This window comes from Chiloscyllium plagiosum, chromosome 34 (genome assembly GCF_004010195.1).
Source record: "Chiloscyllium plagiosum isolate BGI_BamShark_2017 chromosome 34, ASM401019v2, whole genome shotgun sequence".
Lineage (NCBI taxonomy): Eukaryota > Metazoa > Chordata > Chondrichthyes > Orectolobiformes > Hemiscylliidae > Chiloscyllium > Chiloscyllium plagiosum.
In genome coordinates, this window is record NC_057743.1 from 39762555 (window position 1) to 39790545 (window position 27991).

Consider the following 27991-nt stretch of genomic DNA (forward strand, 5'->3'; position numbering starts at 1 on the left):
AATACATTTCCATTCCTCCTGGTGAGGATGTTTTCTAGACATCTCTCCTGAGATCAAAAGCTTGCTGTGTGGGTAATGGTTACTTGAATTTTGCCCTATGTGCTGCTGTGAGTTAAATCACTACAATTATAAAGACCTTTGCTTTGAATTGACAGTACGGGAATCTTTGCTACAGTGATCTGAGAATGTTCACAGCAGCTATTCCCTGTCAATATTGCCCTAATTATAGGTCTGTTTTCATAGTTTATCACTTTTAAGGGTAAATAGCACAACAATGTATTTCCTTTTTATTTGTATTGTGTTACCTGGAGAATTGCTGTGCTGTATAAAAGAGAAACAATGGGTAAGCATTGATCTTCATTTCCACTGATCCTGTAAGTTCTCTCCATTTCATTGGATAACAGAGGTTTCACTATATGATGAACATTTTAATGTTTAGTTGTTTGTGCTATACAGTTAGATTAAGGACCAAATTAAACCACAGTAGTATCCAAATGATTATTTGAACTGACTTGATATTTTTCATAAAAATACAGCATTCCCTCTTTACTATCTTATCGTTGGTTGAAATTGTTTGTGATGCAATTCTGTCATTATTTCCTTCCAAGTTGCAGGTATTTGTGGATCTGTCAAGCTTCAAGAATTGATGAAAGGCAGATTCTACTGATGTACTTTCTTTGAAAATCAAGGATTTATGCAAACATATTTAAATCTTCAGTTCAATTGAGGCACTGTAAATTGTCATGATTTATAATTTGAAGCTAAGAGGAATGTACATGTGGAACACAATACTGTTGTTTTAGACTGATAAAGAATATTGGATTGACAGCTTTGTCTTAATTTCTCAGGTGTTTTAGGAGCCCGAGGTTTCTTTGAGGCATCTTCTGTCATTGCAGTCGACAATATTATGCTTATTTTTTGACGGACCTAAAAATCACCTGTCACTCATTTACGACCATGGAAGTGGGCATGCGTATTGTACGCGGCGTAGACTGGAAATGGGGGAACCAGGATGATGGAGAAGGACATGTCGGCACAGTGGTCGAGATTGGCCGTCAAGGCAGTACTACAACACCAGATAAAACTGTGGTGGTCCAATGGGACTGTGGTACCAGAACAAATTATCGGACAGGTTACCAAGGAGCTTATGACCTGCTTCTCTATGACAATGCACAGATTGGTAAGCTGACAGTTCCTCACCTATTCTGTCATTTGACATATGATTTTTTTTTCATTTTTCACCTGACTATCTTTAGCCTGTCCTTTCATTCAGTTCACATATTTGACAACATTGGGTTAGCTGATAGAAGTGCATTTAATGCTGGACAAGAGGGAAGTAGTGGATGTAGGTTTGCTTGCTGAGCTGGAAGGTTAGTTTTCAGGCATTTCGTAACCATACTGGGAAACATCATCAATGAGCCTTTGAATGAAGCACTGGTGACATGGCCTGCTTTCTATTTATGTGTTTAGATTTCCTTGGGTGGGTGACATCATTTCCTGTGGTGATGCCATTTCCTGTTTTTTTTCCCCAGGGTGTGATAAATGGGATCCAAGTCTGTGTGTGTTGAGTTCTGGTTGGACTGGCATGCTTCTAGGAATTCTTGCATGTCTCTCTGTTTGGTTTGTCCAAGGATGGATGTGTTGTCCCAGTCGAAGTGGTGCCCTTCCTTATCTGTATGCAAGGATACTAGTGAGAGTGGATCATGTCTTTTTTTTTTCAACACATCCATCCTTGGACAAACCAAACAGAGAGACATGCAAGAATTCCTAGAAGCATGCCAGTCCAACCAATCCAACCAGAACTCAACACACACAGACTTGGATCCCATTTATCACACCCTGGGGATCATGTCTTTTTTTTTTCAACACATCCATCCTTGGACAAACCAAACAGAGATTCGCACGAGCATTTCTAGAAGCATGACATTTGAACTGGAACACATTCAACAAACACATTGACGTGGATCCCATTTACCACAACCTTAGAAAAGAACAGGAAATGACATCACCCACCCAAGGAAACCTAAAGACACAAATAGAAAGCGGGCCATGGCACCAATGCTTCATTCGGAGGCTCACTAATGATGATACCTAGAATGGTGACAAAACGTCGGGAAATGAACCTTCCAGCTCAGCGAGCAAACCTACATCCAGAACCTCAACCTGAGCTGCAAATCTTCTCAAAACTTGCTAGGGAAGTAGTGTTGGCGAGCCTTATGTAATGAGATGTTCTATCAGATGGCTATTGGATGGGATTACACAAATTTGTATCGCTGAAGATTATGTAAACTTACCTCTTCAGAATTTGATGAAAATAGGCACAATTTGTGATATCTCTTTCATTCCAATTGGCTCCATTCAAGAGAATAAAAGTTTGTTTCCAATGAATAGGGAATGAAAATCCAAATTACTTTGTGTGCATACTGATAAATTGAATAATTACATATTTCACCATCTTTCAAATTCAAGTTGTACTCAAATCATTATTTTTGTAAATGAGTGTCAACAATACACAACATAAAGTATTCATGTGTTTAAATGGTTAACAACCTGCAAGGATATCCTGCAGTTCAAAAAAAATTCAATGGTAAATGTTTACTGGTTTTCCATTCCATATTCTTGATATGTGAGAGCTCCTAAGAAATTTATGAATTTTGTGGGGGAAAAAGGTTTGTTCAGTCTTTCATCAAGTTCCCACCCCTTTCAAATATTCTAATAAGGCTCATAAGTCTTCAACACATTCTTATTTGTTATGGACCAGACCCCTCAAAACATTTCAAGAAGGTAAATCAGATGTAATATATTTAGATTTCCAAAAGGTACTTGATACAGTACTGTATGTAAGGCTGCTTGATTAGATAAGCCACAATGTTGAATACAGTACATTAGCATGGCGAGATATATTAATGACTTGGATGATGGAAGTGAATGTAGTAATGTCAAGTTTGAGGATGTCGCAAAGACAAATGGGAATGCAAGTAGAGGGTGGTGCAGAGTCTACAGAGGTGTATAGGTTAAATGAATGAGAATAAAATATGGGAAAATTTAAGTTTGTGCATTTTGTTAGGAAAAACAAAAGAGCTGAATATTATTTAAATGGGGAAAATACTGTAGGCAGCTGTGACCACTGAGGGATTCAATTTGTGGGTCCTTGTGAATAAATCTCTCAAAGTGGGTCCAGCAGGTATTAGGGGAGGCAAATGGACAATTGGTCTTTGATTTCAAAAGGAATGGTGTATAAAAATAGGGAAGCCTTGCTAAAACGACATAACACATTAGTTATACTGTACCTAGAACACTGTTAACAGTTTTGGTCCCTTTGGAAAGGTGTGCTGGCATTGGAGACAGTCCAGAGAAAGTTTGTGTTTTGAACTTGGAAATGGAGTGCTTTTCTTATGAGGAGGGTTGAATAGTATGAACTTGAATTCACTGATATTTAGGAGAATGAGGTATAACCTAAATGAAGCGTATAAGATTTTTGGACAACTTGCTAGGGTAGATGTGAAAAAGTTGTTTCCTCTCCTGGGAGAGTGTAGGACCAGAGAGCACAATCTCAGAGTAAGGATATAGATGAGGAGGAATTTCTTCTCTAAGAGGGTGGTATATTCGAGGCTGAAATTGACAGGATTTTTCAGTCAATAAGAGAATCAAAGTTTTCTGGAGAAAAGGGATGAAAGTGGAGTTGCGGATTATCAGATCAGCCGTGATCTTATTGAATGGTGTGGACTTAATGGACCAAATATTCTATTTCTACATCTTGTGGAAACTGACTAGCTGACTGTGTTTTCAAGGACATGAATGCAGCATTCAGAATCCAGCAAACTGAAAATGTCAATGAGATAGTATCAAATACTCTGTGATCATAATGCACTGCTGTTTCATTAGATCTTTTTCTGTGGCTTTAGCTCACTTTAGCTGCACGTACAAAATTGGAACAAGCAACCCACAATGGGCAACTCATGTTGTCTGTTCAAGACCAGCATTCCAAACACTGGAAAGTTGGCTGTACTTATCTTTTTGTAAACAAACTGTTTTCCATTATTTAAAATCAAAGATATTTGCTTTAACATTTTGTTAAGCTGCATAAATCTACTTCAGAGCCCAATCTAAACTGTGACGTTCTTCCAAATAAGTCAGGCAATCTACAATTTTCTTAAAATATAATTAAGGAATCAAATTAATGACTTCTAATAACTGAGATTTGGACAAAGAATGCTTTAATTCCTGGTACTGTGGTCTGATATTTTTGCAAAGATTCGGTTAATATTATCTGTATGTTCATGCATGTGATGTTGAAATTAATTTTTAGATCTCTGTAGTGCATGATTTGGTATTTATTTTGAGCAGGGACATTGCTAGCACTTGCCATTAGCTGCAGAAGGCACTGAGCCATGTACACTAATTCACTGCATCTGGTTGTGTATTTTCAGTTTGACTAGTTTCCGTAAGTGCATTATTTGGTTTTATTACACAAGTCGGCTCAACTTGTCCTGTATGTGTAAATAGAATTCTCTGAGGAACGGTGGAGCTTTTTAGTTTCTTGGTTAAATTTGTAACTGACATTCAGATGGACGGATGTTTTAATCAAATGAATGTAAAATACGGATATTCATAGAGAAAACATCATTTGTCATAATTTCTCCAAATAAGAGGTGGTCATGGGCACCTGCATAGGCACTAATTGTCTTTATTTGGGGTTTGTTCCTCCTTCCACTTCTAATCGGGGGCCCCTTCCCACAACTGATCTCCAGTGCAGTGTTGGCTGCATTGGTACGGCTTCTTGCTTTCATTTGCAGTTGGAAAAATTAGTCAATTTTGCTTCCAATTTTGTCCCCTCGCTTTCACATCGTCCAACTCTGACTCTCCTCCTCCCTCCCCTGACTTGTCTGTGTCTGACCATTGACTGACTACTAATATTCATTGCAAACCTACGAACTCCTCCACCTATCTTGAATACGTCTTCAAAATCTACTTCCTGTGAAGACTCCCTTACATTCTCCAGTTTCACTGTCTCCATTACATCTCTTCTGATGATGCTACCTTCTGTATTAATAGTGGTTTTGATGCGTCTCTTTCTCCTCAACCAATGATCTCCCACCTCACATGCACACGCATCCACATTGTAAGAGGTAAACATTTCCCACATTTCTGGCCTTACCCCTTCCTCTCCCCCTCGAAACTGCAGCAGATTGGTTCTCCGACTCCTTGTTTTCCACTGCACCAGCATTCAAAACATCATCATCTGCTATTTCCACCAATTCCATCATGATGTCCCCACTAAACTCATCATCTTTTCCCCTGTCAGCATTCTATTGTGACAGGTTCCTCTACAACTAACTGGTTCATTTCTCCTTTCATCTGCAACACTTCATCCCCCTCTCTTAGCATCTTCTCTTGCAATTACAGGAAGTGTAACATTCATCCTGTAACCTCCTCCCTCTTCACTGTTGAAGGCTCCAAACATCCCATCCAGGTGAATCGGTGATTTACTCTGATTTCTTTCAATCTCTGCTCACAGTGCAGTCTCCTGTACACTGAGGAGACTCCAAAACACAGACTGGATGACCACTTTGCAGAACACTGCCAGTTAATCCATATGTATTATCTCACCTTCCAGTCATCTTACACTCATGCTCACATTTCTGTCCTGGGCCTGCTGCAGTGTTCCAACCATAATCCCATTTCCTGATTAGGTACTTTACGGTCTTCTGGAGTCTACATTGATCTCAACAACTTCAGGCCAAGAACTGTGTCGTCCATCTTGATGTTTAACCACCTTTATCGCCATCTCTGCAGACACTGCCAGACCTGATGAGTTTCTCCAGCATTTTGTTTTTGTTTCAGGTCACCAAGCACCGTATGTTGCTTTTAATTAAATATAAACAGAACAATGATCCAAAATAAATGGACATACTCCATGGGTCTGGCACAAACTTAGACGTTGGTAGTGTCTTAGCAAAACATATCTCATCAGAACTGCACATTTAAATACCTTGATGACACTTTTAAGGGTTTGAAGTGAACTTTACAAAGTTCCTAACCTAAATTACACGAAACAAGAAGGCAAGGTGAAGTTGCATTCTGTTTTGTTCTGTTACAATGTAGTGAAATTTGTTGGTCTGCCAGTAAGCTGCAGCACTAGGTTAGTTGTAAATACACCCTGCTATTCAGTAGACTTAACCTGCTGGGATTCAACGCAGGTATTTTGTGAACAGGTCATGTGGAGGAAGGGTTTTGGGGCCATTGGGAATAAGAGATTTTTTTTTTTCCCTTACCAACTGTCCAAATTACCCATGCACTTTTTCTGCTGTAGTACAGTGAGTTTCCAGAATGCATGATCAAAATTTTGTGGCCGTAGCAAGAAACATAATATAGGTCATCCTGTTGTACAAATCAACTAACTTGGCCTGTCAAACAAAGAGGTTACTTTTAACAACGTGTGTATGAATAAACTTTCTTGCTAATATCCAGCGGAATGCTGTTGATCAGACCTAGGTCTTGATGGATTAAAAATCATCAGTTAGAAATTCTCCTGACGAGCCAAATTATGCAATACATTTCATCATCTGAGCAACCTTCTATATAACGTACAATCTTGTATTGTAAAAGGCAGTTTAAAAAAAAACTTGCTCTTCTTCTAAACAAAATTGGGTCTAGTCTCCCCATTGTAGAAAAAAAGTTGCATTTTCATCTGACATTCCAATGCAGGACTGAAAGAAATGGCGCCTTAAGAAACTAAATAAAAGCCAGAGAAACTGTGGATTCTGTAAATCCGAAACAAAAACAGAAGTTGCTGGAAAGGCTCAGCAGCTCTGGCAGCAAATGCGCAGAGGAATCATAATTAATATTTCGTGTCCAGTGACATGACCTGCTAAGCTTTTCCATCAATTTCTGTTTTTGTACCTTATGCAACTAAATTATCTCTTTCTGTGGGGTGTCAACAGTGCCATCTTTCAGATGAGATGTTAAACTAAAAGCCCAACTGACGCCTCAGGACATTCTATGCTACTGTATTAAAGAAGGACCAGGTAGTTCTTCTTGGTGTCCCGAGCAGTGTTTGTCCATCAATAATCCCACAAAAATACAGATGATCCAGTCAATCACATTCTTGTTTGTAGGACCTTTTCTTCAGATAAATTGGCTCCTGTATTTCCTACATTTCCATAAGACCATAAGACATAGGAGTGGAAGTAAGGCCATTTGGCCCATCGAGTCCACTCTGCCATTCAATCATGGCTGATGGGCATTTCAATGCCACTTACCTGCACTCTCCCCATAACTTTTAATTCCTTCTGAGATTAAGAATTTATCAATCTCTGCCTTGAAGACATTTAAAGTCCCGGCCTCCATCTTTTCTTGAACAAAGGGGTTACAACAGCGATTTTCCAATCATCTGGGACTTTCCTTGACTCCAGTGAGTTTTGGAAGATTACAGCCAATGCCTCTGCTATTTCTCAGCCTCCACCCTCAGAACTCTGGGATGTAGTCCATTGGGGCCAGAAGATTTAGCAATTTTTAGACCTTTTAGCTTTTCTAGCACTTTCTCATTTGCAATGGCTACCGTACTCAACTCTGTCCCCTTGACTCTTCTTAGTTGTTGAGATATTACTCATGTCTTCCACTGTAAAGACTGACGCAAAATATTTAAGTTCTTCAATTACTTCCTTATCGCCCATCACTAGCCTTCCTGCATCAGTTTGGAGCGGTCCAATCTCTACTTTCAAGTAACTACGTTTCCAAATTTCTATAATGATGCAAACTATTTTGCGACACTAAGGCTGTGAAGTTTTTTTTTCTTAAATTCAACCTATGAGAGAAAGCGTGAAATTAATTTTTTATTGTTTTAGTTCCTGAGAGGGAAGGCTTTCCATGTTTGTTTTTATATCTACAGAATTAAAAACTTCATATTGTAAACTTATTTCTGCCAAACAAAGCTTTCCCACCAATGCCATTCTCAGTTTGCATAAAGATTTTACTAAGAAGTAATTTGTTAATTTAACCTTTTAAAATTGACTTGCATTAGTTGATTGTATACTGGTCCATTATCTCTTCAGCTGAATAGTTTGTGTTGGAACAATGGAACTACTTTTAAAAGCCACATTTGTATGTTTTACTGACTGAAATTTGTCTTTGAGTAGATATAATTACTATTCCTTTGAGATCATGATGCTTTTATTTTTGCCCATGTCCCCTCCTGTAGAGGTGTTTGACTGCAGGTCACATTACAGTAAAACCCTACACTGTCCTCATCTGACACCCAAGCTAACTTGCATTTCCTATGGTATTCAGTTCAAGATGATGGCTGATTTACCGTGCCTAGAAGTGCAGAGGCAAACTATCGCTTTTGTTGTGAATTTAGCACCGATCAGGGTTCTTTCATGACTGAGGTATTTGTTGGATAAACGCTGAGCCATTTGTCTGACGTGAGAACAGCTCCTTGTGAATTAACCTAATTCTGATTGTCCCTTGAATGTACTGTAATTTGCATTCAGTAATCTGGTAAGAGTCAGATCTTTGATTGCATGTCTGCAAAAGAATAAAGTCTAAGTTGCCTGTCTTGATAGAAATTCTACCTTGGCAGATGTGTTCTTCAGACTCCTCTTTAGATATTCCATATGTTGTAATAGTCATAATGGGCACAATTTCAGCCTAACTTGCTGGGCAGAAAACTAAGTATTGGTGCCACCCTGAAGTTACACATACCAGCGGTCCGTTGGCTAGATGCAAAACTAATGTGCAACCTGATCCTGTAGATTTCTTAGCCTGTGAGTTAAGTTAAAACTAATCTCAAATAGTTCCGTTGTAATTTAATATTTGAATGTACATGTGTGATAAACAAACCAGAATCTACAAATAATGACACTGATTTTGAATTTGCCCATTAGTTTTAATTGTAAATTAATGTTGCATCAATGTAAAATATGAAAGTGTTTATTTTGCTAGCAAGTGTATGTACTGTATAGGGAGACTGTGTATATGATTGAAGAGTTCATGACTTAAACAGACCCTTCGATGGAACTCATCCATGCCCAGCAGATATCTTTAATTTAGCTAGTCCCATTTACCAGCATTTAACCCATATCCTGCTAAACCCTTCCTATTTATGTATCCATCCAGATGCCTTTTAAATGTTGTAATTGCTATAATTTACTTATTTCTGCCAAACGAAGCTTTCCCAGCGATGGCATTCTCAGTTTGCATAAAAATTTTGCTAAGAAGTAAAATTTGTTAACCATTTTAAAAATGGCTTTCACCAGTTGAAAGTATACAGGTCCATTATCTCTTTACAGCTGAATAGTTTGTGTCAAAACAGTGGAATCTCTTTTAAAAACCACCTTTTTTAGGTTTTACTGACTGAATGCCAGCCTCCACCACCACCTCTGGCAGCTCATTCCAAACACACACCACCCTCTGCATGAAAACAGTGTCCCTCAGATCCCTTTTTAAAATTTTCCCCTCTCGCTTTTCACCAATGTCCTCTAGTTTTGGACTCCCCTACTCTGGTTTAAAATAAAAATTTGGTTATTCAACCTATTCATGCCCCTAATGATTTTTTAAACCTCTGTAAGATTAGTCCTTAACCCCTGATGCTCCAGGGAAAACAACCCCAGCCTATTCAGCCTCTTCCTATAGCTCAAACCCTGCAAACCCAGTAACATCCTTGTAAATCTTTTCCGAACCATTTTCAAGTTTAACAGCATGTTTCCTATATCAGGCACACCAGAACTGAATGCAATATTCTAAAAGTGGGCTAACCACTGTCCTGAAGAGCTACAACATGACCTCCCAACTCCTCTACTCAATGCACTGATCAATGAAAGCATGTGTGCCACATGCTGCCTTTACCATCCTGTCGACCTGCTACTCCAGTTTCAAGGAACTATGCACTGAATTCCTAGGTTTCTTTGCTTGGCAACACTCACCATGGTCCTTCCATTTAAGTGTATAAGTCCTGCCCTGGTTTGCCTTTCCAAAATGCAGCACCTCAGTGCTGTGCCACAAGGATCAGTGCTGGGTCGTCTACTTTTTGTCATTTACATAAATGATTTGGATGTGCACATAAGAGGTACAGTTAGTAAGTTTGCAAATGACACCAAAATTGGAGGTGTAGTGGACAGCAAAGAGGGTTACCGCAGATTACAACAAGATCTTGACCAGATGAGCCAATGGGCTGAGAAGTGGCAGCTGGAGTTTAATTCAGATAAATGCAAGGTGCTGCATTTTGGAAAGCAAATCTTAGCAGGATTTATACACTTACTATTAAGGTCCTAGGGAGTGTTGCTGAACAAAGAAACCTTGGAGTGCAGGTCCATAGCTCCTTGAAAGTGGAGTCGCAGGTAGATAGGCGAAGAAGGCGTTTGGTATGCTTTCCTTTATTGGTCAGAGTATTGAGTACAGGAGTTAGGAGGTCATATTGCGGCTGTTCAGCACATTGGTTAGGCCACTATTGGAATATTGCGTGCGTTTCTGGTCTCCTTTCTATCGGAAAGATGTTGTGAAGCGTGTAAGGGTTCAGAAAAGATTTACAACGATGTTGCCAGGGTTGGCGGATCTGAGCTATAGAGAGAGGCTGAGCAGGCTGGGGCTGTTTTTCCTGGAGTGTTGGAGGCTGAGGGGTGACCTTTATAGAGGTTTCCAAAATTGAGGGGCATGGATAGGATAAATAGGCAAAGTCTTTTCTCTGGGGTCGGGGACTCCAGAACCAGAGGGCATAGGTTTAGGGTGAGAGGAGAAAGATATTAAAAAAAACCTACGGGGCAACGTTTTCATGCAGAGGGTGGTACGGGTATGGATGGGGCTGCCAGAGGAAGTGGTGGAGGCTAGTACAATTGCAACATTTAAGAGATAATTGGATGGGTATATGAATAGGAAGGGTTTGGAGGGATATGGGCCAGGTGCTGGCAGATGGGACTAGATTGGGTTGGGATATCTGGTCCGCGTGGACGGTTGGACCGAAGTGTCTGTTTCCATGCTGTACGTCTCTATGACTCTATGAACTTACATTTATCTAAATTAAACTAACTGCCACTCCCTGATCAAGGTCCTGTGGTACCCTGAGATATTCCTCTTCACTATCCACTACCTCACGTATTTTGGTATCATGTGAAAATTTACTAAGCATACCTCCTATATTCACATCCATACATGGTTGTGCCTGTTATGACATGGATAGCAAATCTAACCAAGACAGCCTCACTATCATTGGATTTGCAACATAGTGAAATGAAAATGTTCAGTGACTCTCAATATTGCTCAGTTGTTCCTAACCAGACTTTACAAATAACAGATCGTGGACTCAATGTTTACAACTTGAACAGAATTTAACAGTTTATTATTAAAAAGGTAATTTTAGCAGCACACAAATAAACTAAAAGACAATCTAACTAATATCTACGATATTAAGCCCAAATTTCTTTGATCATATGCTCCCACTCTCACTGGCAGACAAACCGGTATAAGTAAGGCATAAATTAAGAAAGAATAAAAGAATTGTAATTTGTCAGTTTGGTAACTGTTTCAGTAATGAAACTGGCCTTGTCAAAATTCCAGGATGATGGGTTGTATGACAGCAACTTGGACTGTATAACTTGTTTGAATTCCAAGTTCACTGGTCAATGCAAACAGCTTCCAAAGACCTTCAGAGACTTTTATTTATTTCTTACAAACTGGTATTCTTTTCTTGATTTTCAACAAGTCAATAGCAGGTAAATAACTAGAGAGTGCAAAACCAAAAAGCAACGCCATCTAGAAGCTTCCAGAACAAAATCTGGAAGCCGCCTGTTCAAAATCCACACTGTTTTCTAACATTTGCTGTAGTTGGCTGTCCAGCACCCGTTCTTCCTTGACTAACAGATTCAGCATCCAATTAGCTGCTATCCCTCAGCACAGCAGTAGCTTAGGGCTGAAACACCCGCACTATCCATACAGCAGTAATTAACCTACATTGTTTTTCCAGAACAGTTCCCTGCAGCAAACATCTTTATCTTGTTCAATCATTTTTTCATAAATGAGCTGCTGTATAAAGTTCAGTTCTCAACTGCAACTTTCAGTTCCAAACCAAAAATGAGAAAAATAGTGATGGTCTCAATGACTGGAAACGTGATGCCCACTGTATTGAGTAAGGAAATAAAAATACAAGCCCACATCTGAAATGGGCATTGAAACATTCAATAAGGGGCTGAATATCTGTTGGCAGCCCCTTTGCTTATAAGATATTAACCCGACTGGCTGCACTTGCATGGGAGCAGGCATCAACTAGGAATATATTCAATTTACCTGAATGTGGACCTTGGCTCAGTGGTTCGTCTGAGCCCAAAATGAAAGAATTTGTATCTGCTGCCTCCACCCCCTCCTACCTATTGCCTTCTTTATTTGCAGGCCCGATCCCTGACTCTGCAGCCAAGCTGTGGAGCAATCCCTGCGTACTGCTGTGATCTGGTCGTATCTTGGTCTCCTGTTCCTATTTGTCAGGTGACCGCGTTGCCTTGAGGTTTGAACCCTGTCATCCTGGGTACCTCATTATTTAGCCATGGAGAAAACACTCATGAGCTCACACGTTTCTGGATCAATATTTCACAATTGAATTATGAAACTACTTTCATACAGTTATACTTGGTATCTAAATATTCATGATATATGAAAGGTAGTTCGGTTTCTGATTGATATCAGGCTTTTGGATTGTTTTGAGTTAATGCATGCTTTTTCTACTTCTGTTAATGGGTAACATACCTAACTTTAAATAATTACAACAAATCTATCCAAATGTTATTGTTTTTAAGGCAGTAATGCCATGTTTAGATAGCAAAGTTCAGTAACGCAAGAACATCTTTTTAGAGTCCGAGAGATGCACAGCATGGAAACAGACCCTTCGGTCCAACCCGTCCATGCCAACCAGATATCCCAACCCAATCTAGTCCCACCTGGCCCATATCCCTGCAAATCCTTCCTATTCATATACCCATCCAAATGCCTCTTAAATGTTGCAATTGTACCAGCCTCCACCATATCCTCTGGCAGCTCATTCCATACACGTACCACCCTCTGTGTGAAGAGGTTGCCCCTTAGGTCTCTTTTATATCTTTCCCCTCTCACCCTAAACCTATGCCGTCTAGTTCTGGACTCCCCGACCCCAGGGAAAAGACTTTGCCTATTTATGATTTTGTAAACCTCTATAAGGTCACCCCTCAGCTTCCGACGCTCCAGGGAAAACAGCCCCAGCCTGTTCAGCCTCTCCCTGTAGCTCAGATCCTCCAACCCTGGCAATAATCTTGTAAATCTTTTCTGAAGATTTGCTTTCCAAAATGCAGCACCTTGCATTTATCTGAATTAAACTCCATCTGCCACTTCTCAGCCCATTGGCCCATCTGGTCAAGATCCTGTTGTAATCGGAGGTAACCCTCTTTGCTGTCTACTACACCTCCAATTTTGGTGTAATCTGCAAACTTACTAACTGTACCTCTTATACTCGCATCCAAATCATTTATGTAAATAATGAAATGTAGAGAACCCAGCACTGATCCTTGTGGCACTCCACTGGTCACAGGCCTCCAGTCTGGAAAAACAACCCTCCACCACCACCCTCTGTCTTCTACCTTTGAGCCAGTTCTAGTGTTGGGGCATTCAAAACTAGAGGGATTGTGTATAAGGTGAGGAGAAAGATTGAAAAGGGACCTGAGGGGCAGCTTTTCCACACAATGTACTACCAGAGGTAATGGTAGATGCAAGTACATTTATAGCATTTAAAAGACAATTGGTCAGGTACATGAATAGGTAAGGTTTAGAGCGGATTAGGCCAAACACAGGCAAATGAGACTAATTTAGTTTGGTAGGGGTGGATGAATTGGACTCGAGTCTGTTTCCATTCTGTATGACTCTGACTCTATAACAAAATATTGGTATCCAACAATGCAGAATGGTATTGATATGATCACATCCAGTTAAGTTTCCAAAATGAATCAAGTCTGGATAGTGGGATGGTCTTAGATTTTCAATCTATGACTCAGCCTATTGTGTGCAGTGTTGCCTATTTGAGCCACATCTCTTCCTGGAGGTCCCACCGTATTGAACATTCCCTGCTATTTCCCTTGACCTATGTTTGAGTTCATATTGAGGCTTGCTTATATTAGAGCTCACAGTGGAAATATATACCTTCCAAACTTTAAATAATCTGAATGGCCTCTAGATCCCTGTGTTAACTTTCCATAAAAATAACTTGCCCGTGTCAAAGAGAGATGATGTTGCAAAATGCTTATGTCATTCTGGGATCTGCTGTATAATTGACCACAAACCTATCATTGCATGAATGTTAATTCCACCAAAAGAAACACAATTTTCAACTTTGCCTATTTCCTTGTCCTCTGCATGCTTGTGCATACTGGGATTTGGCCTCTAGTTACTGTTGAGTCGGTGCCCAAAAATGATAGTTTGAGCTATTTGAAGCAGACGGGCAGATTTAACTACTTGTAATTTTTTTGTATCTACTGTACAACAGTAGAGCAGCTAGCTAAAAGGAAAAAAATGTTGCATTTGGGTCTCTGCATCCCCATTTTGAGGGCATCCAGTAGGTCTTTTATAATCATGGATTGCAGATGTGTAAGCCCTTGTACAATGACAAACTAGATGCCATTATTGAAACCATAGCTGGAAATGTGTTGCTGGAAAAGCGCAGCAGGTGAGGCAGCATCCAGGGAACAGGAGAATCGACGTTTCGGGCATAAGCCCTTCTTCAGGGCTTATGCCCGAAACGTCGATTCTCCTGTTCCCTGGATGCTGCCTCACCTGCTGCGCTTTTCCAGCAACACATTTCCAGCTCTGATCTCCAGCATCTGCAGACCTCACTTTCTCCATTATTGAAACCATGTTTGGGATCACTAGTGAGAAGTCTGATTGCTGTTGTGGAAGCTCTGTCCAGCTCTCTCTTCAGACAGCATGGTTTTGTGCCACTTTGTACAGTGCTGCTTTCAAACTGGTCTAAAATTCTAAATCTGAATTGTATTTGGAATTGTTGCATCTCAAACCTGCAATTCTGGACGAAGCATTACACGCTGCTGGTTACACAGGAATAGAGTCTCAGAGCTGTGTAGCACAGAAACAGACCCTTCAGTCAAACTCATCTATGTTGACCAGATATCCTAGGTAAATCTAGTCCCATTTGCGAGCATTTGGGCTATATCCCTCTAAACCCATCCAGGTGCCTTTTTAAATGTTGCAATTGTACCAGCCTCCTCCACTTCCTCTGGAAGCTCATTTCATACGTGCACTACCCTTTACATGAAAAAGTTGCCCCTTAGGTCCCTTTTATATCTTTCTCCTTTCACCTCAAACCAATGCTCTCTAGTTTTGGTGTCTCCCACCCTAGGGAAACGACCTTGACTATTTATCCTATCCATGCCCCTCATGATTTTATAAACCCGTATAACGTCACCCCTCAGACTCCGATGCTCCAGGGAAAATAGCCCCAGCCTATTCAGTCTCTCCATATAGCTGAAACCCTCCAATCCTGGCAACATTCTTGTAACTCTTCTCTAAACCCTTTCAAATTTCACAACATCCTTCCTATGGTAGGGAGACCAGAATTGCACCCAGTATTCTAAAAGTGGCCTAATTGATGTCCTGTACAACCGCAATTCCTATACTCCATGACTGACCAATAAACACAAGCATACCAAATGTCGCCTTCACTGTTCTATCTAACTGGGTCTCCACTTTGCAGGAACTATAAACCTGCAATCAAGGTCTCCGTTCAGCAACACGTCCCAGGACCTTACTATTAAGTATATAAATACTGCCCTGTTTTGTGTACATTTGTTTTCCCCAGTCTGTGGGGAAGTCTCGAACAGATGTTTCCCTAAAGGGAGTGGCTGTAGATGTGGGCTTAGGATCACCCAGTTCCTGTTGTTTTCAGTGTATTGAAGTCTGGAGCTCAGTTACTTATACCCTTTGCACTTGCTGTTACAATACATTCTAAGGGAGATAGAGTGAAAATACTTTGAACTGACAAATTACTTTCTAAATACAGTACGTCCCTGTTTTAATTTGTTCTGCTTTGACATCAGCCGGTTAATGGGACCCATATTCCTGATGAGTGTAGGGAGTTTTGGTTTAAAGTCACTTCTTACTGGGAGTGCTGACGTGTGTCGATGTGACCTTATGGATGCCTTTTTGGAGTTGCCTCCACCATTCCCTCATTCTCCATCTTGTTGCGAACCTTCTGACCTAGGGCCTCTGGATCTCTGACCTCTATTTTGCTTCTCCAGCTCACAGCTCACCTTCCACAAAGCAAAGCTGCTCTTTTTGCCTCAGTGCTCATCTCCAGAACCCTCCACTTGCACTGTGACTTTGGAAGGGGAAACCAGTGAGCAGAAGAGACCGGGAGCTGATGGTTCTATAGTCTGTTTAATTTTTGGCACAGATGCAACTGAGATTAAAGTGTTGCAAGATAGATTGTAGATAGTGTGGAGGTTATTGCACAGCTTTGCCTGACCCCAGTCCAGAATTTGAAGGTATCTGTTTTACTTCTCCCATTGAATATGTTTGCGGTTGCATCATCATGAAGTAATCCCACAAACAAATCTCTAACCTCTGCAATCCTGTCGCATGCAGTCCTGTATGATCATGGACAATTAAACCTCTCATTGGAGGACGAGGTCCACAAAGATTTCCCCCCCCCTCAAGATGGAAGAGACCAATATATCAGCGTGCAAGCATTTCTAGCAAACTTCAACCAGAAGAGCCAAGTGGGTTATCCAGCTCAGCTTTCTCCAGTGCACGTCTTTGGCCAATTTGATTCACTGCACGTGATATCAAGAAACCGTTAGAGGCCAAAGCTATGGGCCTTGACAATATTGTAGCAATAGTATTGAAGATATGTGTTCCAGAACTTGCTGCTTCCCTAGCCAAGTTCTTCCAGTATAGTTACAACGCTGACATCTACCTGACAATGTGGAAAATTGCCCAGTATCTCCTGTACACACAAAGCAGGGCAAATCCAACCTGGTCAGTTCCTGCCCCTCTCGATCGTCAGTAAAATGATGGAAGGGGTCATCAACAGTGCTATCAAGCAGCAAGGTAAAAACAATGACTGCAGATGCTGGAAACCAGATTCTGGATTAGTGGTGCTGGAAGAGATCAGCAGTTCAGGCAGCATCCAAGGAGCAGTGAAATCGACGTTTCGGGCAAAAACCCTTCATCAGGAATATCAAGCAGCACCTGCTCAGCAATAACCTGCTCAGTGACACCCAGTTTGGGTTCCCCCAGGGTCACTCAGCTCCTGATCTCATTACAGCCTTGGATCAAACATGGACAAAAGAGCTGAATTCAAGGGTGGAGGGAAGAATGACAGTCCTTGACATTATAGCCACTGTAAGCTCAGTGTTATGCTTGTGAACTAAATAAGGGTGGTTCACAAAGTATCCACCTGCTTTGAGTTTGGTTTCCCCAATGGGGAGGTGATTGCATTGTAAGCAGCAAATATTAGAGGAAATACATGTAAATCACTGCTTTACCTGGAAGGCGGGTTTGGGGTTTAAATCATGATGAGAGAGAAAGTAAAAGGACAACTGTTACCTTGCCAGCAAGCACAGGATGTATGTGGTGAGAAGGGGAGTGGGATGTTAGTTCTGAAGACTGGTTCTTTTGTCATTTCTCCCTCTTGCTTTCCCATCTGACTTCAGCTTCCACCTACTTCTGCGTTCTCATTTCCTAATTTTGACGAAAGATTATTGACCTGAAATGTGAATGCACTCTGACTGACCTGCTGAGTGTTTCTAACATTTTCTTTTTTTCCTTCAGATTTCAGATTCTGCATATTCTGCTTAACAGGTCTTGCAATGATAGGATTACTTCTTGTTTTGAATGAACTGGGGATGTAACAATGTTAACAGGTTGAGGGGTTTAATAGACAGATTTTCAAAAGATGTTTGAGATTTTTGTCTTTTCATTTTAGGTGTGCGTCATCCAAACATAATCTGTGACTGCTGCAAGAAACATGGGATCATGGGGATGCGATGGAAATGTCAAGTCTGTTTTGACTATGACCTGTGCACACAATGTTACATGATCAACAAGCATGATCTTACTCATCCGTTTGAGCGCTATGAGACAGCACATTCTCAAGCGTAAGTAATTACTTTATCTCAATTCCTCTTTACTTGAATGACAGTACCACGAATACAAATTCTTTTCGTTGTTTCATGGGATGTGGATATTGCTGGCAAGGCTGAAATTTATTTTGCATCTTTGTCTTGTACAAAGCTAAAGGTGGTTAGTGCATTTGCTCCAATATTGCAGTTGTCTTGAATTCACAGATGTTGTAATGTATCATGTAGGGACTGCAGACCGGTTGTTTTCTTGTCTGCCCCATGTTAAAATTGAGATGAGACATAGAGATGTACAGCATGGAAACAGACCCTTGGTCCATCTCTTCCATGTTGACGTGGTATCCTAAATTAATATAGTCCCATTTGCCAGCACTTGGCCCATATTCCTCTGAGCCCTCCCTATTTGCATACCCATCCAGATGCCCTTTAAATGTTGTAATTGTAGCAGACGACATCACTTCCTCGAGTAACTCATTCCATACACGAACCACCCTCTGCTTGAAAAAAATACCCCTTGTGACCTTTTTAAATCTTTTCCCCCTCAGCTTAAACCTATGCTTCTAGTTTTGGACTCCCCTACTTTTGGGAAAATACCTTGGATGTTCACCCTAAACATGTCCTCATCATTTTATAGACCTTTATAAGGTCATCCCTCAGCCTCCATTTCTCTAGGGGCAAAAAGCCCCAGACTATTCAGCCTCTCCCTATAGCTCAAACCCTCCAACCCTAGTGGCATCTTTGTAAATCTTTTCTGAACCCATTCAAGTTTCACAACATCCTTCCTATAGGAGGGAGACCAGAATTGAATGCTGTTTTCCAAGAATAACCTAACCAATGTCCTGTACAGTCGCAACACAACCTCTCAGCTCCTATACTCAATGCCCAGACTGATAAAGGACTCAGTTGCTTTGTCAATGGCCTTGCGTCCATCAAAAATGAGGTCAGCCATTTCTTGCTTTCAGTGTCACGTTTGCTGAGAAGAGAACTTAGAAAATGGCTCCTGAACATTCTTGTTGATGAGTGCTTGCTTACATTAACCAGGAAGACTTTTAGTCTGTGTCAGGGTCCAGGAGGGTTTCCTATTCTTGATCCCTACCCTGTTGCCTGTTGTAAAGTATATTTGTTCCGTCATCATTAAATAATCTACTTCTACAGCAAGCTTACATTCTCAGATGAACGGTAGCAATTTGGATTTTCAAAGGGTGAATGTTCTGAGCATAACACTGATCTTAAGGATGGAAAGAGAAAGAGACTATTTTTTTCATTTACCTTTGTGAATAAATATCCATAAAATAAAGAATAGTAGCTACCTGACAATAGTTATTAGCTTATATCCTAATGAAGGGAAAAAGTGAGGACTGCAGATGCTGGAGGCCAGAGTTGAAAAATGTGGTGCTGGAAAACACAGCAGGTCAGGCAGCATCCAAGGAGCAGGAGAATCGACATTTCGGCCATAAGCCCTTCTTCAGGAATTCCTGAAGAAAGGCTTATGGCCAAAACGTCGATTCTCCTGCTCCTCGGATGCTGCCTGGCCTGCAGTGTTTTCCAGCACCACATTTTTCAACTCTATATCCTAATGAAGTAAAGTTTGAATGATCTGTTACTGTCATTTAAAGTCTGAAAGCTGACGTAGTTCTCTTGCAATACTCAGTGGTTCATCCAACTTGAATTTTAGTTTGTATTACAGTATTTGGTTACTGTTCCATCCAGATCTAAGAGTTATTTAACGTCATCTCTTCCCTCCAACTCCTGATGTATCCAACTTTTCCTTTCTATGCTGCATGTAGATATTGTAAGTTGCTGAATTGTTGCACCTGCATTTGCAGAGAATTCTGTTTGACCCTTCACTGTTCTCAGTGTCAACAATTTCTAATCAGCCATGTCAACTGTCTGACAATTCTTTGTTTGAATCTCTCCAATCAATGATTAATCATTTGGTACAGAAATTGAGTATTCCTGAAAAAAGAGACACTGTTGGAACTTTTGCTATGCGTTTAGGACAGATTCAAGAATTTAAAAGCAAGCAGTAACTTATACTGCATGAGAAAAGGAGTGCTGATGACTGACAAGTTAGTTCTAATTGATTGAGAAGTTGCATGGTAATGCATGATGGGCTGTTAAATAACCCCCATGTTTTTGATTATTCTTAAGATGTGCAATGTCTGGGCATATTCCTGTTGCTTGCAGAAGACAGGACTTTGTATATGGATATCAACTGACAGACCCACTGGATTGAGGAGGATGTCTATTAGGCTGGATGACTGAGGAGTCCCATTTTGAATTCTCAAGTTTCTCCCTGAGGGAAAACATGGGCAGTGGAACTTGCAGCCCCCGGTTAGCTTTCTTCTCCTTCCTGGTCTGCTGCTGTTCCACTTCCCAGTTGTGTCACTGAGTCTCAATATACCTTTATAACTCAATGGATTGGGGGTATTATGCCAAGTAGTTGACCGCTTTCAGCTCCAAGTGGTAATATAGACATGGCTTCATGGAGGACACCCACATTAATCTGGTGGTCCTTCAGTTTGATCTCCAGGATTCAACATAGGCATTGCTACTAGAAACTGTTGTGGGTCTTACTGTGGTGTTAGTAGATGATCAAGTTTTGCTGCAGTTGAGGTTGGTCAACTCAAAGCTTTATAGTTCAGAACCTTTGTTAATTTTCCATAAGTCCCTGTTGTCAAAGATATGTTGTTGCAACCTGAAGAATGTAGCACTGGTGCAGCTGACTCGGTGCTGGACTACTTCAGTAATAGAGATGGCTGTCATGGTATTGTTGAAATTGAGTATTGCTGAAAAAAGAAAGACACTTTTGGAGCTTTTGCTATGCGTTTAGGACAGATTCAAGAATTTAAAAGCAAGCAGCAACTTGTACTGCATGAGAAAAGGAGTGCTGATGACTGACAAGTTAGTTCTAATTGATTGAGAAATTGCATGGTAATGCATGATGGGCTGTTAAATAACCCCCATGTTTTTGATTATTCTTAAGATGTGCAATGCAAGGCTGCATTTACTCCAGACCCACCTCATCTACATTGCACATTTTAAAAATAAATATAATCATCAATGTTTTGATGTATTCCTTTTGCCTGGAGAGGGCAGATCCCTTTGTATAAATTTATTTGACACACAGCAAGTGTGAGTTAATCTAATATTAAGATACACAGTCAGGATTTACGTGTTGCCCCTCTTTTTGTGTACTCTCAATTTTATGTTTTCAAGAATAGACTAGACAAACTAACCTCTTAAAAGTCTTTTCTAAATTACAGAAACATCTTTTTACAAAAGTTCTCCTGACAAATCTGATCATCATCATCATTTAAAAATGCTATTAATCAGGCCTCATAGTTAATTTGGGTCTCCAGTAAAACATTAAATGAAGAAACACTATGTGAACATCATAAATGACTGTCATTTTGGTATATAGGACTTAATGATTACATGGGCGGCACGGTGGCACAGTGGTTAGCACTGCTGCCTCACAGCGCCAGAGACCTGGGTTCAATTCCCGACTCAGGCGACTGACTGTGTGGAGTTTGCACGTTCTCCCCGTGTCTGCGTGGGTTTCCTCCGGGTGCTCCGGTTTCCTCCCACAGTTCAAAGATGTGCAGGTCAGGTGAATTGGCCATGCTAAATTGCCCGTAGTGTTAGGTAAGGGGTAAATGTAGGGGTATGGGTGGGTTGCGCTTCGGCGGGGCGGTGTGGACTTGTTGGGCCGAAGGGCCTGTTTCCACACTGTAAGTAATCTAATCTAATCTAATGTCTAAGATGGTAGTGCTGTAGGATTAAACTTGTGGGTCTGAAAGCTAAATGAAAAGTCAAGATGTTTCAAATTCCAGTAGGTTAATCTAACCCAGATAAGTGTCATCAGCTTTCACATTTCAACATGCTTTTGTTCCAAAATGTAACCAAGCATTCTGATGTGAAGACAATTTCAGCATAATGTTTGTACCGCTTTTGAAATTATTGTATTTTGTGCAGTAACCTTCCTGCTAATTAAGCCTGCAAATCAGAAATGCCAGCGACAGATTTTAGTTTACTTAGTGACCATCTTTTATTAAAAGTTAAATCTTCATTCAAGGATAAATACTGCAAAAGGAGCAAAGATCACATTAGAGCGTATGCTTCATGAAGAACTATTAGCTACACTTGTGAACCTGAAAGCTGACTTGTGCGAGGGCTTCTCATTGAATAAGGAGTTATTTTGAGAACTGAACATTAATGAAATGGTCTGGTAAAAACCATTGAACCATGATGCCCCAGTCTGCATTTGTTTCTTGGTTAGTACTGAGTCAAATATAAATTGGGAATAGTTTTTGGGCGCTAAGTTTGACTGCATTGCCTTTGGCAATGGCTCAGCTTTTTACCCTCTGCTTGTAAGTGCATGAAATTGGGTAAGAGCAGGCTTACAGTGCAAATCATAGGATGATTGCAGCACCGGGAAAAAGCAATTGAGCGCATCTTGTCCACAGCTTTAAAGCCTTGCTTTGAGAGTTCATGCATGAATTGCACCTCAGAAACAGTGAAAGCATTCTGGCAAGGATAGAAGAAATTCATTAAGTTTGGGGAAAATAGAAATTAAGTATAGTGGGCGGCACGGTGGCACAGTGGTTAGCACTGCTGCCTCACAGCGCCAGAGACCTGGGTTCAATTCCCGACTCAGGCGACTGACTGTGTGGAGTTTGCACATTCTCCCCGTGTCTGCGTGGGTTTCCTCCGGGTGCTCCGGTTTCCTCCCACAATCCAAAGATGTGCGGGTCAGGTGAATTGGCCATGCTAAATTGCCCGTAGTGTTAGATTAAAGGGGTAAATGTAGGGGTATGGGTGGGTTGCGCTTCGGCGGGTCGGTGTGGACTTGTTGGGCCGAAGGGTCTGTTTCCACACTGTAAATAATCTAATCTAATCTGTAAAAAAAAAAACATGGTCCTTTCTTCAGTAAAATTTAAGGACCTTTTGATAATTTGTGCTACCATACTGAAATGTTGCTGCTACTGATCCTAGCACTTACCTCTACTGCAAGAGTTGTACCTGTATTATTCTCAGTGAGTAAATGGGCTAGATAGATAGGAGCATCTCAGTTTTAATCTTAGTCTATGCTGAGTTAGTAAATCTTAGAGCTGTATTATCCTAATTATAATTGACCTAGGTATGGAGTAGAGAATCTGTTACATCTGTGCATGTTTGTTGGTGTCAAATAAGGCCAGCTTTACCTGTGTGATGTCATCAAATTATTGCTACATTGTTTTATAGCTCAATTACATATGGTTTAATATTGGAATGCTGTAGATGTTTCTAAGCAATCTATTCAATGGTGTTATTACATGCTTCGAGATCAGGTGGGACTTGAACACACGCCTTCTGACTCAGAAATAGAAATAGTACCAATGTGCCATAAGAGCCCTGCTGTTAGATTATTGTACAGTTGAAGCCTCTGTCCTTGAAGCATATACTAGTTCGACCGATCAGGTGGTTAGACGAAATACATTTGTTCTAGATAATTGTGATAGTGTAATAGATGCATGTGACTTGAAATTGCTTATTTCCCAATATTGAATTTTTTCAAAATTTCAAAATAATTTGAAAATTTCTAATGCTACATTATTTCAAAGCAGAAGATTCTGAGCAAACTGCAGCTCCATTTTCTGTTGTTGTTGCATGTGTAGGTGAACATTTTTCAGACACCCAATATTGTTCTTAACTATGTAGCTGACTTGGAGAATTAGTGTCTATGTAACTAGTAACCCTAATACATCTATTTTGAACCTAGCCAAGATCAACATCTTACATATAGAAAATAATGGTCTTTTATCATGATCAAAAGCTATGGATTCAAAAATTGTTTTAATACTTGTGTTAGTAATGTTTCCCAACAATATACTACCCTTCACCTCGAAGGACTGCATCTCTGTCTACTATCAATACAACTTTCTGTTGGAGTATGTTGAGTTCTGCTTCTGCTGAATATCCTTTCCAAATTGTGGGTTCCAGGATTTTTTTTTTCTCCCACCTGAACAAGCTGGAGTGGGGTTTCAGCATGGTCTTGGCCTGAGCGTAACTCTCTCGGGTTGGAGTCAGTTGCGTGTGTAAGGCTGGTTCCCAGAGCTATCGGCTCATCATAGCACCAGAAAAGGAAGGGGAATTTTTAAAGGGTGCAAAGTCCATACCTGCCACAAAGCCAAACGTTTTCATGGATCCGGCAGATCTGTCCTTAAATGAAATCGAGCAGTTAGATGTAATAGAAGAGGGACTGGTAACACCTTTGTTATTACTTCCTACGACAACAACTTCTCAATGTTTTGTTCACACTTACCATGCATTTAGTTAATAAATTTGAGGCAGATAGCCAATCACCTGCTGTCCAAAGCCTTGTGTCCTCCCATCATTCAGAAATGGAAGCAGCTATAAGTTGATAATACCTTTGCTTGCACAGCTGAAACTGAAACTCTGAAGGATGAGCATAGTGGACAGGGATTTAGTAGTTGACCATTTTGTCTTTGATTGTTCTAAGTTGAACTCCTCAGACAACCTTATACATGTAATTGACTCCAACCCAAGAGAGTAAGTTGGGCTCATGCCAAGACCGTGGTGAAATTCAACCCTCTTCCCCCACCCTCTGAATATTACAAATTCCTAAAAGAAAATGTCAGATCACCGTTTCATGCCAGTAGCTGAGTTCATGTGCACGTGCAAAGTTGGGATTAACCTTGAATAAACTGAATGGCAGTCTCCAGTGCAATTGCCAAGTTGGCATCATATTGACTCTATTGGGATTGTAGGGGCATTATGTGCGCTGGTAGATATCAGAGCCACATTAACTGGAAGCTGGGTAGTGATGTTCCCTGCCTTAAATTCTACTTTGGAGCAGTCATAAAATAAACTCTTAAGTTAAAAAAAAAATTAATGGTGCTGCATTTTTGGCCAATGTTTCTTATAAAGGTTATTTGGCAAATGACGGGACATATTTTAATACCTGTGTCTTTAAATGTCTGTAACTAAATATTTAGAAATAATCATTAAAAAGAATTAAAACTATTTATTAAAAGGGTTTGGGCTGCATTTGGCCCATCCATTATGAAAAGGGGTTGGAGGCTGTCCGTGTCAGATATGAACTGCACGTGCTTGTTTATCGTCTGTTCGAGGTGATCTGAGTTATTTTATCCTGGAGATGGTGGAAAAGCTTGTAATGCCTGTCAAGACTGCGGTTAATCGCACTTTTGCAGACAGGCTGTTTTTCTGTCATTGAGAAGGAAGAAAATAAACTCTGGAACTGGCAATTCTGGTAGCCAGGTGAAATTGAGATAAAATGTAGAGGGGAATGATGTATTAATGTTACTTTTGCACAGCATTCTGAAGGATTTGGTATTGGCCACTTTCACTGCGTTAACATGGAGAGCCAAGCTTTTGCTATATGCAAATATTGTGTTCATGATCGAGGAGGCTTTGCACTGTTTATGCACAATGAAGAATTAACCTGATTCCTATTCTCAGTATGATATATTCCATACTTAAAAGGAGATAAACAGGAGTCTTCAATTAATTTGTGATTGTAGGCACACAGGGTGTGTTTGTTTATTTTCCCCTATACATTTAGCTTTGCATGCCCCAACCTTTTAGCACAGTGAATGGTCTTTTCGGATTGATTTCACTAATTGGGCATTAATGAATATTTACGTTTTTAGTTTTTTTTGGGGATTAGAGCTGAGTGAATAGGTCTCGCAAAAATGTGTGGTTTTGGATCAAGGCAATCTTGAAATGTCAGACTGTTTGAACTGTTGATTCATGGTCATTTTTGTGGTTGTTTGTGTGTTGGCCTTAACTGGGTAGCACAGCTACCTCTGAATCAGAAGGTTCAGAGTTCAAATCCCACTCCAAGACTTGAGCACAAAAAACAAAGCTGACATTACTGAGGATGAGCTGGTACTGTCAGAAGTGCCATCTCATGCTGAGATGTTATACCAAGGCTTTACCTGTTTGTTCTAGTAGATATGAAAGATCCTATGGCAGTATTCAAAGAAGGGGGGGAGGGGGAGATGGAGGGGAATGTTATTGCCAGCATTTTCGCCAATATTAATCCCTCCATCAGCATCTCACAATGATAGTTTGTCTAGCTGAGCAAAAATTAACTGATGTACTTCCTGCATTATGATAGCAACTGCACTTTAAAAGTACTTCATTAGGTGTAAAGTATTTGAAGATGGCTGGTAGTTTTGAAAGGCACTAAATAAATGCAAGCCTTTCTTTATTTTCTTTGGTTTTTGCTGCACTTTGTGAGCTGAGATCAGGCACTAGACAGGGCTGTTGGCAAGTGGAGGAAGTAAAAAACCCACCAGGGTAGTAGGAGGCTGCAGAGCTAGGAGAGTGAACATAATTAGCGCACAATCTCAGCATTCTATTAGTTTATCATTCATTCTAGCTGTTCATCACCTGAGTTTGTGTATATATAACATTTTCTGTTTCAATTTTGGTGTCCCCTGCACTATTTTGTGCTAAAATGGGAACCAACCTCGGAATTTTAGCAAATAAATTCTAAATATCTGCATTTGTTTTTCTGTGGATGTGGGAAGAGTTTTTGATAAAAATCTTCACTAATTTATAATTTTAGTTACTTCAGAAAGTGGTCTTTAGTAGCAGTTTTATTTTCTCTCTAGCATTTACTTTCACTTTTTTGTTTTACTGACAGTTATTGCAAACTGAATTAATGATATGTGTGGTAAAGAAGTATGAAGGCATTAAACGATGTGCAAACCTACAGATTAACATAGCTGATATAAATTCTACAAGCTCATCATTTGGGAGCAAAGCGTCATTTGCACAGAAGGCATTTGTTTTAAATATAAAAACTGTTTTTTTCTTTAGCTATTTCTCAATTCTCTCTTTTGCATGATGCATCTTCACTTGAGAGGAAGTATTATCAGAACTGAATAATAGTTTTATTTCTTGAACATCTTTAGCCCGTCTGTGATGTTACTTGCTGGAGCTCTGTCAAATGGTAGGAGCTGGAGTGGAAGAATGTGATTAGAAAGCACATTGGCTGAGAAGCTTGCCAAGTTGCTATGTGCAATGGTGGTTGAGTCTCTGATGTAGTCCCTTCTGAGACTTGAACCACAAGATAAAGACCATGAGGGTTTACTACTTTTATTTGTTTCAACTCCTATCATTGGGTATGAGGGAGATCTGTACGACTTACAAAATGAGCAACTTTCATGTAATAATTCATGAAGGTCGCTGAATACCTCCAGAGATGTGCATTGAATTTAAATCACAGCAACAGTCCATTTAGCCCTACGCGTCTTTGCTAGTGTTTTATGTTTCACATGAACCTCCTTCCATATCTAACCTAATGGCCAATTCTTCTAAGAGCAAATTACTGCAGATGCTGAAAACTAAAAAATGCTGGGGATCTCAGCATGGATAGAAAGCAAGCTAACATTTTGAGTCTTAGATGCACTTCACCAGAGCTAAATGCTGGCTCCTTTGCAATTCACGTCAGCTCTGATAAACAGTCATCTAGGCTTAAACATTAGCATGCTTTCGCTCCATGGATGCTGCCTGACCTGCTGAGATCTCCAGCATTTTTTGTTTTCAGGCTAATCCTTCTGGTTCTTTCTTGCTCATGGCGTTATCCAGTTTCCCTTTAGGACAACAATACTCACGTGCTCTCTGGAATCAACTTATCCTGAGCATTTAAGAATTTTATTTCCCTCCTTGATCACTGTAAGACAACATTTTCTCTTCGCTTTCTCTCGGGAATTGTGTCCAAATTTGCTTGAAGCCTTTCTTAAATTTAAAAAAAAAGCAGAGGCTTTTTTTTATCCAGGTTCATTTATTTTTATCCCTGCATTCAAAATGCAATTAACATCAGTTCCTCTCAGGGGTTCAGTTGCCTGTCTTCTGAC

The 27991-nt window shown here is 40.3% G+C and overlaps 1 protein-coding gene across 9 annotated transcripts in view; it reads left to right on the top strand.

Annotated features, from left to right (window-relative positions):
• Window positions 1-27991, top strand: part of mib2 (MIB E3 ubiquitin protein ligase 2) — a 212291-nt gene that overhangs the window by 68208 nt on the left and 116092 nt on the right. For 8 of the 9 annotated variants that reach the window (XM_043676270.1, XM_043676267.1, XM_043676262.1 and 5 more), the window contains 2 exons: window positions 849-1180; window positions 17945-18116. In XM_043676270.1, coding sequence (XP_043532205.1) covers window positions 958-1180; window positions 17945-18116 — 395 coding nt within the window. In that variant the 5' untranslated portion in view covers window positions 849-957. The remainder of the gene's footprint in view (window positions 1-848; window positions 1181-17944; window positions 18117-27991) is intronic. The other variant, XM_043676269.1, reaches the window with a different exon arrangement.